This window comes from Myotis daubentonii, chromosome 3 (assembly GCF_963259705.1).
Source record: "Myotis daubentonii chromosome 3, mMyoDau2.1, whole genome shotgun sequence".
Taxonomy (NCBI): domain Eukaryota; kingdom Metazoa; phylum Chordata; class Mammalia; order Chiroptera; family Vespertilionidae; genus Myotis; species Myotis daubentonii.
Window position 1 is genome coordinate 183,887,689 of NC_081842.1, and position 14,840 is coordinate 183,902,528.

The 14,840-nt window shown below is 43.5% G+C and overlaps 1 protein-coding gene and 1 long non-coding RNA gene across 4 annotated transcripts in view; one reads left to right on the forward strand and one right to left on the reverse strand.

Moving 5' to 3' along the window:
- Nucleotides 1–11,577, forward strand: part of ORC1 (origin recognition complex subunit 1) — a 31,878-nt gene extending 20,301 nt beyond the window's left edge. For 2 of the 3 annotated variants that reach the window (XM_059689588.1, XM_059689587.1), the window contains exons 11-18: nt 473–574; nt 964–1,135; nt 1,696–1,803; nt 2,077–2,226; nt 2,898–3,017; nt 9,066–9,235; nt 9,588–9,675; nt 11,167–11,577. In XM_059689588.1, the coding sequence (XP_059545571.1) occupies nt 473–574; nt 964–1,135; nt 1,696–1,803; nt 2,077–2,226; nt 2,898–3,017; nt 9,066–9,235; nt 9,588–9,675; nt 11,167–11,361 (1,105 nt within the window). In that variant the 3' untranslated portion in view covers nt 11,362–11,577. Of the gene's footprint in view, nt 1–472; nt 575–963; nt 1,136–1,695; nt 1,804–2,076; nt 2,227–2,897; nt 3,018–8,999; nt 9,039–9,065; nt 9,236–9,587; nt 9,676–11,166 lie in introns of those variants that run through there. The other variant, XM_059689589.1, reaches the window with a different exon arrangement.
- Nucleotides 2,154–11,368, reverse strand: LOC132231083 (uncharacterized). The gene is made up of 4 exons (XR_009451983.1): nt 11,251–11,368; nt 7,580–7,689; nt 2,934–3,107; nt 2,154–2,286 (listed from the first exon to the last, which is right to left on the reverse strand). It is a non-coding gene; the product is annotated as an uncharacterized LOC132231083 (long non-coding RNA).
- Nucleotides 11,578–14,840: the final 3,263 nt, after the last annotated feature.

The window sequence follows — 14,840 nt, forward strand, 5'->3', positions numbered from 1 at the left end:
AACGTGTGTGTTCAGAGAGAAGAAACCTCTCCCGTAGGGTCTGGGTCAGCTAATGCAGACTGGTTCTAGGAGTCACCTTCCAGTCTACTGCCATCCTTTTCTCAGGGATGGAGGTGATTAGTCAGGACACTCCTTCTCAAGTGTCACACTCTTTAGAACTGTGTCGGGACTTTTAAAAAATATACAAGCCTGCATCCTTCCAGAAATCAACCGAATCAGAATCTCTTGTGGGATGAGGTTCAGCCATGTGATTTGGGGAAAGCTTCCCAGGTGACGTGTACCTTTGGTTAGCACCACTGAGTTGGTGATTTGCGGGGAGAAAGGGATTATGCAACTACATGAAGAGATTTGAGAATGAAGACATTCCCTTGGGTTTGTGACTAAGGTTTTATGTAGAAACTAGATAAGTCCTTCAATTTATTATTGAGTAAATGGTGAAATGCTTCTAAAATCCTCCTTTTCCCTTATTTAGTCTGCATGTTTCTGCTGTACCTGACTCTCTTCCCTGTCGGGAAAAGGAATTCCAAGATATCTACAACTTTGTGGAAAGCAAACTCCTTGATCATACTGGAGGGTGAGTCATGCTGAGCCAGGTAGGATGGTCGGGGGAGAAGGCTCCTGCTGGTATACCCCTCAGGTGTCAGAGATCAGCCAGATGGTCTTTGCCCCGTGTCAGGAGAACAGGGAAAAGCCTAAAGCTTCTAATGCAGCTTTTTGTTGTCAAAGTTATTCTGTAGGAATAGGAATTCTGTTTTTCAAAGAAAAACGACACTGCCATTGCTTGTGGAATGAATGATTCTATGGAAACAGGCCCTGCTCTAATCAGCTTCCAAGGATGGTCCCTACTGCTCCCACCTCCACATTTCAGGGCTCTTGGTCCTTCCTTCAGCAGACATTTGCTCACTCCTAACTGGTGAGGCAGCTGGCACAGACCTAACCCTCACGCCTTCCCTTCCTGCCTAGGTGCATGTATATCTCTGGGGTACCTGGGACTGGGAAGACTGCCACTGTACACGAGGTAATACACTGTCTGCAGCAGGCGGCCCAAGCAAATGATGTTCCTCCCTTTCAATACATTGAAGTCAATGGCATGAAACTGACAGAGCCCCACCAAGTCTACGTGCAGATCTTGCAGGTAAGCAAAGCAGTTTGGGCTTTTTGGAAAACACAGTCTTGGTGGCACATGAAAAGAAAAAGGTTTACTTCATTTTGTGCATATTACATATTTTCAACATGCCAGGCATTGCTCTTTGAGTAGAGATAGCAAGAGCAAAGGCAGAGTTCCTACCCACAGGGACCTTAACGTCTAGGAGCTCGTTATGAAATGTTGGAAGCTAGTACTTACTGTCATGGTGAAAGCCATTTGCACACAGGAGGCAGTGTGGCAGACTAGAAAAGGGTTGGAGGTAGGCGCAAGTTTGCACCTCACTCTTAGTTCATTAGCTGTTCTCTTGTAACAGATAATGTCCAGTTACAGAGTTAGGAAGTAATGATTTTGGAGGGTCTTCTGGGACTAGTCTGTGGTTCATTTGCATTTCAGTCATACAGACTTTATCTTCTGTCTTGGTGCCTTCCAAGTTTAGGGTAGAAGGCAGAGTATAGGATCCTGAAATCCTCAGACTAAATAGCTTCCTCTGTTTGCAGATTTAACTTTAAGCCCTTAGAGTTCACCATACCTGTTTTCCCCCAATGCAGAAGATGACAGGCCAAAAGGCAACAGCTAACCATGCAGCCGAACTGCTGGCAAAGCGATTTCGCACCCAAGGGTCCTCTCAGGAAACCACCGTGCTGCTTGTGGATGAGGTAAGGAGGTGCCCGCAGGAGGACTGGGAAAGAGGCCACATGGTTGTTGACCGAGATGTTTTGGGAGCAAGTACTGGGCAGGACGGAAGGTTTGGCTCCTTCCTTCATCTAAGCCTGTTTGGTGGCAAGTGGCACGTGCCCACTGATTTCCTTGCTGCTCTGCCGATGTGCCCTGAGAAGCGCATGCAGCTAAAACAGTGGTGACAGGTCTCACTCTGGGCCCTGGCGTGGTCTCTGTAGTTGACCCTGCATCTCTCTCCATTTCCCTGGCAGCTTGACCTTCTGTGGACTCAGAAACAAGACGTAATGTACAATCTCTTTGACTGGCCCACTCACAAGGAGGCCCAGCTTGTGGTCCTGACCATTGCCAACACGATGGACCTGCCCGAGCGCATCATGATGAACCGGGTGTCAAGCCGACTGGTAGGTTTTGGGGCCGTTCTCAAGTTGTTCTTACAGATCCAGAAGCTGTGCTAAGGAGTCCTGCAAATGAATACATAGGACACTAAAATAAATGGGAAAAGTACGAAATGTGGATTCTAAAATTCTTCTCATTTTAAGTTGGAATTAAACATATCGCCATTGCATGTGAAAACACATCTTGATGTTCTGCTGCCTGTGCACTATTAAACTGCAGAGCCCTGGGGGTTTCATTATATTTAAAATGTATTTAAGCATTTTCCCTTGCCAGGCAGTGTTAGATGGGTAGAGTGTAGCAGTGAGCAAGGTGGATGCAGTCTCTGCCCTCGTGGACCCCTGGTTCAGCCTGAGCCACAGGTACTTCTAGGCATGGCGAGTGAGCCCAGGCGCTGTGCCCGCACAGATCATAGAGCCGAAGATCCTCCCATCCACTCTCCTCGGAGCACCTCTACTGTCCTCTACTTCTCAATGATTCTGACAGAATAAAAGGATATTTTAAACTAAATGAAAAGTAGTTTGAGAACTACCATTGTCAGTAACGAAGAGCTGGAAGCAGTGGGAGTCCCAGCATGAAATCTGCACACTGTTATGGATTTGGGGACTGAATTAACTTTCCACCAGGGCTATCAGAGGGCAATCCATGAACTTGTTTCTCTGTCATCCTGGCTCCCCAGGGTTTCACCAGGATGGCCTTCCAGCCCTACACTTACAGGCAGCTGCAGCAGATCCTAATGTCCCGACTCAAACACTTAAAGGCCTTTGAGGATGATGCCATCCAGCTGGTTGCCAGGAAGGTAAGTCACCGTCGGGAGGCCTAGCTGTACCTACAAAACGTGGCAATTCTTTGCTGAGCACCTGTTGGTGTAAGGTCCTTGCTGGGTGCTCTGGGGATGAAGAGAAATTTAGGAAGTCTTGTAAAAACAAATACAAACGTAGAAATGAAGTCCTGAAATCTTACTGTATGATAGGGGGCTATGACAATGGTGGGCTTAATCAATTAAAACGAAAATTGATTCAGGAAGCAGACAGCTTTGCATAATGAAAGGAGCAGAATAGTTAGACAGACAAACCTGCTTTGAATTCTGACTCTAACACTTAATAGGCATGTGGAAGGTTATAGGAAAGTTACTTTAAAACTTCCTGAGCCTCAGTTTACTTCTCTGGAAAATGGTAATAATACTAACTACCTCATAGGGTCATTGTGAGAATGAAATTCAACCATGTCCATAAGGTGCCTGTAAGATTGGAGTCGCTCCAGGAAATAGACGCAGCCAGCAAGAGGGGAGTTTATTAGAGAGAATGGGGAGTAGCTCAGGACTCAGCCTCCGCTGTCCTTGGGGTTGAATTTTATGCACAAAAACCACAAGGAGTGGAGGCTGGGCGGTGGAGTTCGTTGTCCTCCAGGCCGGTCAGTGCTGGCCGTTGTTATCGTTGGTCTGCTGTCTCGCCCTCCATGTGGCTGCCTCCTATTGAGCCAGATAGGGTGACCACTGGCTATTCCACGAAATAAGCCTGGGGCCACTTTCTCACTCAGGACTTTCTAGTCCGCCTGAGCCAGATGTCCTCTGCTGGCCTGTCAGTGTCTAGCAAGGTGCATGCTCCATGGTAGGTATAAAATTTGGACTACATTCAAGCGTGCCAAACTCGGGGCTCATGGGCCACAGGCCTCGTTTACGTCCTCCAGGCTCACTGGGAGAATGCCAAACGAGATTCCACTAAGACTTATCTGAGGCTACTGAAGACTATAGTGGGTTAAATATCTCACTCAAGCTGAACACAAGAAACCACCCATCCACCGTATTTCAGCACTTAAAAGATTTATAAATGTATTTCTAGTGTCTTGCCTGGGAGGGTGTGAACTCTGAATGCCTGTACCAGCAGCACATGTCTGCAACACCTGCTCAGAACTGCTACTTACTGTGTTCGGTTCTGGGGTCAGATTAGCCAGGTGGATGCTCGACTCCAGGCTTCACTTTCTAAGAGTGATCCCCCAAGTTACCATGTGATCCTCTGTTGGGTAGAGTTTTCACTTCCATCATGCAAATTCTAAAAGTTTATGTTTTTCCTCCAAATGGTCCTTTTTTATGCCCATTTAGGTTATCTTCTTCCTTTTCCTCCAAGGCGCTTAGTCTGTTTATCCTGCACTGCTCCTTCCCTCAGATGTCCTGGTTGCCCACTTAGGTATAAGAATGGAGGCTACAAAGCTTAATGGGAGCTCAGAGCACTTGAGTAAGCTTCGCTGGGAGAGTCTGGTGGGCCAATTTCCATATCTGTAGTTGTTTTCAGTGGGATGGTCAGATTTCCTGTAGTTGGCTTCCTGTGTCCTGCCTGGAGGGCAGTATGGGGTGGGGTAGGTAGGCTGGAGTCAGAGTTCAGGATGCAAATGGTTAGGGACATCCCCTCCCCTCTGACAATTCCTGGTGTCCTGGCCTAGAGACTTTGTTTATTCTTTTTTATTATTATTATTGATGTTTTACAGAGAGGAAGGGAGAGGGACAGAGAGTTAGAAACGTCGATGAGAGAGAAACATCGATAAGCTGCCTCCTGCACACCCCCTCCTGGGGATGTGCCCGTAACCAAGGTACATGCCGTTGACCGGAATCGAACCTGGGACCCTTGAGTCCACAGGCCAACGCTCTATCCACTGAGCCAAACCGGTTAGGGCTGTTTATTCTTGTTTGAGAATAAATCTTGGGTCTTCTGCCATGGTATAAGAGGGAACATCTCCAGGGCAAAGAGTTTTATGGAAACAGTACAAATTAACAAGGCACAAAATTTTCTCAGAGCCCTAAACTCTTCCTCCCCACAGTGGCCCTAATGTTCATCCAACAGCACGAAATGGGAGAGGATCTGGATCAGTGGTTCTCAACCTTCCTAATGCCGCGGCCCTTTAATACAGATCCTCATGTTGTGGTGACCCCCAGCCATAAAACTATTTTCACTGCTACTTCATAACTGTAATTTTGCTACTGTTAGGAATCGTCGTGTAAATATCTGATATGTAGTGCTGAGTGATTCCTTCCACGACCCGCGTGGAATAGGGTTCGGTATCTGAAAGAAGAGCCGCACAACACATGAAAGAAAGAGACACAAGATAATTTTGCAATACCGGGGGACCAGGCGGGCAAGTCCGGAAAGACTTCCTCCCTGTGCTCAGGTCTCACCAAGCTTTTATTGATCTGGAGTAGCCCTTAGGGTAAGGAGGTTTTAATGACACACATCAGCAGACAATTTCCAGGAATAGGCAGAGTATCTGATTTGCTCATCAACAGATTTCCAGGAATATCTAATCAACAATAATCAACAAAGATCTACATAAGTACCTAAGGAATTAAGTGAACTAAGGTGGAGATGCTTCAACTATTATTACTTAAATTAACTGGGTAGTTCACAGTTCTGACCTTTAGTAGAACTTCAAAGGTTACTAGCCTTTTTTGGGGGGTCTCTGTCTAAACTCAGCTAGTGAAGACAATGAATGGACTCCGGCAATGCAGGATGTATTTTCATTGTTACAAATTGAACATAATTAAAGCATAGTGATTAATCACAAAAACAGTATGTAATTATATATGTGTTTTCTGATGGTCTTAGGCCACCCCTGTGAGAGGGTCGTTCGAGCCCCAAAGGGGTCGCGACCCACAGGTTGGCGACCCACAGGTTGAGAACCGCTAATCCAGGGCAAGGGTCAGCAGACTTTTTCTGTGAAGGGTCAGGTGGTAAATGTTTTCGGTTTTACAGGCTATAACAGTCTGCCACCACTATTCAACTCTGCCCTTGCAATACCAAAAGCAGCTATGCACAATAGGTAAAAAATACACATAGCTGGGTTCCATTAAAACTTCATTACAAAAACATGTGGGGCCATAGTGTGCTGACTCCTGGTCTAGGGCATCCATTTCTTAAGCACTCCTTATTTTAGCCAAACTTTACCACCAGTTTCAATACCACTAAACCTGAGCATTTTGTAGATTTTTAGTATAATTTAGATTTGTTCTTAGATTCCTCATTACTGTCTTAGGAATTCTTCAGTCTGCTAAGTTAACCACTACACTACCACCTCTTTCCAACTGCAGAATTATATTGTTTACTCCTGTTGCTTCCCTTCCTCTTACGGTTGTCTTTTTTTTGTTTTAATATATTTTTATTGATTTCAGTGAGAAAGAGGGAGAGAGAGATAGAAACATCGATGAGAGAGAATCATCACTTGGCTGCCTGCTGCACATCCCACATGGGATCGAGCCTGCAACCCGGGCATGTGCCCTGACCAGAAATCAAACCACGACCTCCTGGTTCATAGGTTGATGTTCAACCATTGAGCCACGCCGGCTGGGTGGTTCTTCGTCTTTTAATAACGTTTCAGGAGGCATCAAATTTGGATGGTATTTTTACCCAAAACTCTTGCCTGTAATTTCAAACCTCTCTTATTTCTTTACATATAAAGAAATAGAATACATCTATTTTGTATTCTGTATACTATAATTATAAAGTCTTTGTGAGTCCAATTCTATCAATTGCTGGTTCCCATGTATATGTGGCCTTGTTTCCTTATTACTGTATCGTTGTTGTTGTTTTTTCTTGTACAGTGGGACCTTGACTTAGGAGTGTCCCGACTAACGAGTTTTTTGAGATACCAGCTGTCTCTCGGCCGATTTTTTGCATTGAGTTGACAGAGTAATTTGAGTTAACAAGCTCCTTAACGAGCTCGGTCTCGGAACGAATTAAACTCGTAAGTCAAGGCCCCACTGTACTATATGCTCATGCTCCTTAGAGCTTTATCAGATAATTAATTGAGGCCTGGTTGGAGTTGAGTTCATTTAGAATTTGTTTTTGCTTCTGTTAGTTACCAAAGGGCACTATCAACTGGGACCATTTTAAAACAACATCTCCACTAGCGGTTTATAGGAGACACAACATAAATTTGGGCTCCAAATCGTGAAGACTTTTGGTTGCAAAGACTTCTAACCCTGCACCACCCAGTACCAAGATCAAAACAGGCCATTTTTCTAGCCATCCTTCTGCAGGATGGTTCTCTCATTCATCCTTATGCTGAGGTCGGGCCCAGGATCATATAAGGTCTTCTCTTAGAGTCCATGTTGGGTAAGCCCCAGCTTTTTCTTTCGTCTCCGTCACCATCGCAGCCGTCGGAAAGGATGCTTACGGTCACCAGGTTCACAGGTGCTCTCGGGGTGAGGACTGCTTCGGGTGTTTTCTTGCCTCCCGGATACCCGTGCACTTTGCTTCTAGGCCTCTGCAGCAGCTCCAGTCCACGCTGTGAACACAGTACTGCTTCCCAAGGCAGTGGAATGGGCTCGGAGGAAAGAAGTGACAGGTGGAAACGTCCATAGGACACCCTTACCTGCTGGATGTGGGAGGTTAGAGGAAGGGAAGAATATAAGCTGGTGCTCATGCTTCTCCCTTGAGTTACTGGAGAAGTGACTTTTGTTTTGAGTGTCTTAAATTTGAATTCTGAAAACAGAAATATACACAAATGTTTTAAAAACGTCTGTAATCCTACTTCCCAGAAATGGCTTTTTAATGTCTTTGTGTGTTGTGTATATATATATATATATATGCCTATAAAATTTGCTTTTTTCGAACTTAACGTAGCATGAATATTTGAAGGAAATGATTATTTCAGCATGTCTTTAGGCTAATGATCAGGATTGTTGGCAAGCATTGGGACTATTGAAACAGAGATCCTTGCAGGCCACAGTGAGTCCAAAATTTCAGTGAAATTTAAATTGCAAGTGGCTTAAGTCAGTTTGGGAAAGAGGATAGGATTCCCTGTGAATGGAGCCCAGGAACCCCAATCTCTGTGCACATGCAAAGGAAGGAGCAACAGTGTAGCCTCTGGTAGTGTGGGTTGGTCTGACTCAGCTAACCACAGACTTCTCTGGTCCTCCAGGTCTGCAGCCTCTTTCCCTCTTGATTCTGGTTGTTTAGCCATTGACCAAGCCGTCTCCAAAATTCACACAAATGCTGTGAGGAAGCTCGGCTATGGCTTTACCTCCAATCTCCCCCCCCCCCCCCCCAACTTAGCCTCTTGGCCTTGGCTGGCTGCTTCTGGGGGCATATTTCTCTCCAGGCAAGAAATGAGAACCCTTGTGTTTTCAGATGTGTCAGTGTGATTGTGGGGCACTGGTCTCTTATAGATTTCATTTCCCTAATATTAAATAAAGCTATGGATTTCTGCCTTTCCTACTTTGGAGTTATTTGTAAAACCAAGACAAAGGTTTGGACTCAGGGAAGAGTCCCAGGGACAGTAAAAGTTATGTGCTGCATGATGACATTTTGGCCAATGAAGGACCGCATATACAACAGTGGACCCATGGAGCTGAAAAATCCCTATAGCCTTGTGATGTCATAGCCCTTGTAATGTCGTAGCATAACACACTGCTCAGGTGTTTGTGCTGATACTGTTGTAAACAAACCTGCTGTCAGTTGTATAAACGTACAGCACATACAATTATGTACATACACAATACTTGATAATGATAATAAGAGACTGTTACTACACTAGTCATCATTATTTTAGGTGTATTCTTTCTACTTATAAAAAGGCTACACCATGTAGGTTTGTGTAAATGCATTTAGATGTTTGCACAGCAATGAAATGCCTCATGGCAAGCATTTCTCAAGAGGGTATCCCCATTGTCAACCAACACGTTAACAATGTGATAATTTATATCGGGGCTTCCTCCAGGTTCCCAACTAGGACTAAGTACTTAACTTCAAGCTTAAGTCCATTCTCAGCAACGCCTTTTTTTTTTTTTTAGCTGAACACAAAATCTGTTGGTTGACATGGCAAGGGGACTCAAGGAATAAAATGATCCCTCTTGTAGGTAGCAGCCCTCTCTGGAGATGCACGACGCTGCCTGGACATCTGCAGGCGTGCCACCGAGATCTGTGAGTCCTCCTGCCAGAATCCCGGCTCCCCTGGCCAGGTCACGGTGGCCCACTTGCTGAAAGCGGTAGATGAGATGTTTTCATCGGCGTACATCACTGCCATCAAGTAAGATGCTTCTGCTTCCTGGCCTTGAACCTTCTTTGAAAGACCGCCTGAGGCCATGGTGGGAAGGCCGTGGAAGCCTGTTTTTCTGATTTACTGAAGACACTATCTTTTTTCTTAAGGGGCACAGTCATGGGGTGCTGGTACCTTTCCAGATGTAGTTGCTGGGTTTCCTTCCAAAGTGGCATTTATTATATCATTTTAAGACTCTGGGAGGGTAGGGGGACCCCTTCCCAAATAATATAGGAGGGAGTAGTCCCCTTTTTTTCTAAAAATGCAGAAAAGCTTTATTCAGCTTTCCTCTCGGTGTTGGTGCAGCCACACTGAGAATTCACATGTCTTCATTTTCTTTAAGAAATTCCTCTGTTATGGAACAGAGCTTCCTGAGAGCGATCCTTGCAGAATTCCGTCGATCGGGACTGGAGGAAGCAACATTTCAACAGGTGGTCAATCTCCTTTTTTAAAATCCATCTAGATTTTGGTCTGGTGCTGTTAAAATATGTGGGAATTTCAATCACTGTGAGATAGTTTGTCTATTTTGTGGTAACCTGGTAATGCTAAGGAATATCAAACCAGCACCTATTTTTATGTGATATTTTTATTGAGTTGCATGAGGAGAACTTTAGCAACTGGCTTCTACATATTAGATTAAAGGTTAACTATGTGCCAGATACTGTTCTAGGATGGGAGGTTTAAAGATGAACTATCAAAAGTCACTGCCCTAATACAGCTTATGTGGTGTAATGGGGGCGACGCTTTCAGAATGAGCCATGTTTAAAATCACGAAGGTCAATCCAAACCATCTTTGAGCATCATTTCAATATCAGTAAAAGGAAGCCTGAGGTCTTATGCCTTAGTGATTTATTTAAAACCAGTGTCCACAGGCAATGGCTCTCTTAGAATGTGAACTATCAAAGATGTGTGTGTGTGTGTGTGTGTGTGTGTGTGTGTGTGTGTGTGTGTACCTGGGAGTGTGTACCCCTGTGTATAAGCATGTTTTAGACGTTCAGGAAAACATTTTCCTTCCAGCTACTTCTTCCTTTCAGCTTTCCTTTACTTCTTTACATTCCTTTTTAAACATTTAGTTACTGGTCATATTTTGCCCATTATTCTCCTTCTAGAGCCTGAAACAGCTCTTCTGCAGTGACTTTCATTTTAGTATGTAAACATTTTCTGAATATCTTCAATGTGCCATTAACTGTGCTGTGAACCAGGAACCCCCATCTGAATTGGTTAATATCCCTGCTTCTGACAAGCTCCCAGTATAGATGGGTGTTAGGGGGTGGGAGTGGGGGTGGGAGTGGGAGTGAGGGCTGGACTTATAGTTAGAAGACTGCCCAGAAACTACTACAGACTTGCCTGACCCACTTGGGGCTTTAGGGTCGGAATCTGTTTCCAGCTACCTTTTGCCTCTTTATTCAGTATTGTCTCTCTGCCTCTGTGCTTTTCCAAGGGTCATGCCTTGGTAGCTGTACACTGTGTCTGCTTAGGAAAATACCTTATAGCAAAATTTGACTTGAATTATGACAATCTCCATTATGGAATTCTCAGCCCCTGGATACCAGGACTCTTGGTGTAACAATTTCAGTACTAGACATTTTATATCCATTAATTCAAGAGATATTATAATACATTCAATAGATAAAACTGAAGCTCAAAAAGCGAGATAACCCGCCCAGGGTGTCATATTTAGGTATTTGCTAGAACCAGGATTCAGACCTGCTATCCTCTGATTCTGAAGTAGTACTGCATTCTGCCCTTCGTTTGTGCCCCCACTGGGACAGCCTTTGGTGCCTTCCGAGGATTAAAGATCCTGGTCAAGAAGTATCCGCGTTCCCTAAAAGAAGAAATACATGATCAGATACAAACCCAGGACGACCTTTCCTCTCTTAACCTTCCCGGCAGCTGACCTCAGATTTGCTTTTTGTTTCTAGGTATACAGGCAGCACGTGGAGCTGTGCAGGATGGAGGGGCTCCCATACCCCACCATGTCAGAGACCATGGCCGTGTGCTCTCACCTGGGCTCCTGCCGCCTCCTCCTTGTGGAGCCCAGCAGGAATGACCTGCTCCTTCGCGTGCGGCTCAACGTCAGCCAGGGCGATGTGCTGTACGCCCTGAAAGAAGAGTGAAGAGCTTCGCAAGGAAGGACAGCTGATTTTAAAGAACATGATTTTATTTTTCTAAGCACATGGAATTTTTGTGGCAAAATATAATGAAGGGAAATAACTACCATGTAGTTTGGAATTTTCTTTTAAATAATTTGCTTTTTTCAGAGTGTTTGGGAAATTTATAGTCATTACAAGCATCAGGTTATAAAACCAAATAAACCCTCCCTTTGACTTTTATTTCTGTTAGTAGCCCCACCATTTATGTAATGGTAACATGCCATGTATATCAATATCTGCACACAATCACTTGTATTGGTGTAAGATAGTCTGGGGAAAATATGTAAGAAATTGGTTATATTGGGTGCCCCTGGGAAAGAAATGGATGGCTATGATCAGGAGTTAGAAAAAGACTTTCACTGTATGTCATGTATCTTAACTTTTGAGCAATGTGAATAAAACAATCTTAGTTTACAAAAAAAGAAATGCTGGAAGTAATATCAGTAATAAAGGATCCCTAGCAATGAATAGCTAGAAAATGTACATTTTAAAAAGGTACCATATATCATAAAAACAAACCTTTAAATGAAAAAGACTTAGATGGCACAGAAAATATAAGGTTTCTAGGAATAAAGAGATGTAATTAACCTCTAAATAGAAATAAATTCCAATCAAAATCTTGGCAGGGTTTTTTTGTATAACTTTGCAAGTTAATTCTAATATTTATTTGGAAGCCAACAATGGGACAAACTGACATCTAAAGCTTCCTCATGAGAATCACACATCATCCATGTCATAATAGTTCTGCCAGAAATGTCTGACCGATCAGACATTTGATGAGAAAATTATCAGCTAAATCAAGTTGAGGAGAAAATACTCTACAAAGCAACTTTTCCTTTTTAAAAATGTCAGTATCACAAAAGACAAAAACAAAATGGAGGAATTATTCTAAACTAAAGGAAAATAGAGAAATGAGAGCTAACTGTACTGTGTTTCTTCATTGGGTTGTATATTTAAGAGATGCAAATAATTACATACATTGTGGACTACAGTAATATTAGTTAATAAGTATGATGTAAAGCTTAAATTTTGTAAGTGATAGTGTAGGAGAATCTCTGTTAGAATCATGATGAAATATCTGAAACTAATTATCATAGTTCAGGAAAAGCTTACATAGGTGTATATACATATTTATAACTGCACATAATGGACTGAGGATCAGTCAGAATATTTTAAAGAATTATACAATCCGTGAATTTTATCAAAGAATTGCATAATTTTAAAAAAGGGAAAATGGTAAATAAGTAATCCACAGACTAAGAAACAGGAATGATCAACAAAATGGAAACATAGTAAAAGAGGCCTGCAAGTCAAAACCTTTTCACATCTATTAGAAAACCTGTCACTGGTGATATGGAACAATTGGAATACAAATGCCCCACTGATGGGAGTATAAACTGGAATAAATACTTTGTAGATAATTTGGTATTTAGTCTGGAAAATGCAGAAATCCTATGAGGCAGCAATTTCACTCGTAGGTATATACCCCAGAAAAACACGTGTACCCTAGGAGTTGTATACAAGAATGTTCATAATACTATAATGGCAAGCCATTGGAAAAGTATATTATTTTCATACTATGAAATGCCATACAGAAATGAAAAATAATTAGATAAATTGCAAGTGTCAATGTGGATGAAGCTTACAAATAGAGTTGAGCAGACAAATAAGTTGAAGAATATATGCAGTGATATCAGTGATATGTTAAAGCTTGCAAAAAGATAAGGATTATTTAAGACACTGGGGGATAGGGGAGGCTAGGGGACTGTCTAGGGCGGGGGGGAAAATGGACACATATGTAATACCCTTTGTATTACTTTAAGCAATAAAAAAATAAATAAAAAATAAAAATTAAAAAAAAGATATGGATTATTTAAGGGCGTATATATACATAGTAGAAATAGAAAGAAATGCTCAAGAATAACTCAGGAGAGTAAGTAGCTCTTTAGGAAAGTCTTGCACCATGATAAGTGTATAAGTGGTTTCAACTGTATTATTGTGCTATTTTTTCTTAAACTTGTGAGTGATTGGTGCTCATGTTAATTCACACCAGGAATAGGAACTATTTTTATTAAATGCCTACTATGTACAATGCATTGCTTTAGACACTGGGGATAACTTAGAGAACAGTGGAGGTTGCATTCTAGCAAATGTGAAATACTGTATACCTTTGAGGATATATTAAATATCTCTATATATAAAAGCCTAAGCGACTGTTCAACCAGTAGCTATGATGTGCACTGACCACAAGAGGGCAGATGCTCAGTGCACAGGCATGGAAACATGGGACAGACTGATGAATCTCAGGGGGTAGGGTGGGAAGAGATTAACCAAAGATCTTATATACTGCATACTAGAGGCCTGGTGCACAGATTCATGCACCAGTGGGGTCCCTCTGCCTGGCCTGCGGGGATTGGTCTGAAACGCCTTTGACATCCCCAAGGAGTCCCAGATTGTGAGAAGGCACAGGCCAGGCCAAGGCACCCCACCAGTGCACAAATCCATGCACTGGGCCTCTAATTTCATTATATTTAATGACAAAAATTGGAATGAAACTTCCGTTTTACAATGCTAATGTCAGGCTCTTTGGGCAACCAACCAACTAAAAGCAATAGGAGATGGAAAAGCTTTGTCCAAGGAAAATGAAAGATTCTTCCAATCGCTAACTACAAAACATAATTTAAAAGTTGAGATATGCAGGAGTGAGTTGCAAGGTTTGTTTTAGATGGAAGATGCTCTGTAATGCCTCTTACCGCCCCCATTTCATTGCCCTGCAGAGTAGGGGAGTAAGAACTTGGTGTTAAACGTCATGAAGAGGTGCAGTGAACACCCACTCTCGGTCATATCTTAAATATTTAACCCACTTTCTGATTGGAAAAGGTACAGTTACTAAATGTTTAAAAATATGGCCTGGCCAGTGTTGCTCAGTGGTTGAGCATCCACCTATGAACCAGGAGGTCAGGGTTGAATTCCCAATCAGGGCACATGCCAAGGTTGTGGGCTCCATCCCCAGTGTGGGGTGTGCAGGAGGCAGCTGATCAAGGATTCTCATCATTGATATTTCTACCCCTCTCTCCCTCTCCCTTCCCCTCTGAAATCAATAAAAATACTTTTAAAAAAAATATGGTGCGCCCCATTTTGCTGGAGAAGCTCAAAGGACACCAAGAAGGTGACAAGCAGAGAAGCCCTCCCCTTGGGCGGGGTCCGCGCCAGCCCGGACCCACGCGAGAGGGCTGAGCAAGGCCGTGAGGTGAGCGTGCGCCCGGGAGCCGCCCAGGAGGCGACTTGGTGGGGAAGGTGCAATGGAGCGAGGGCAGGTGTCGCACCCACCGCCTGTGTGCAGGCCGTTTGGCTCCCCGGACCCGCCCGCAAAACCAGCCTCGCGCTGCCGGCGCGCCCAGAACTCCACCCTCGGAGTCACCTGTTGGGGAGCCACACCCGCT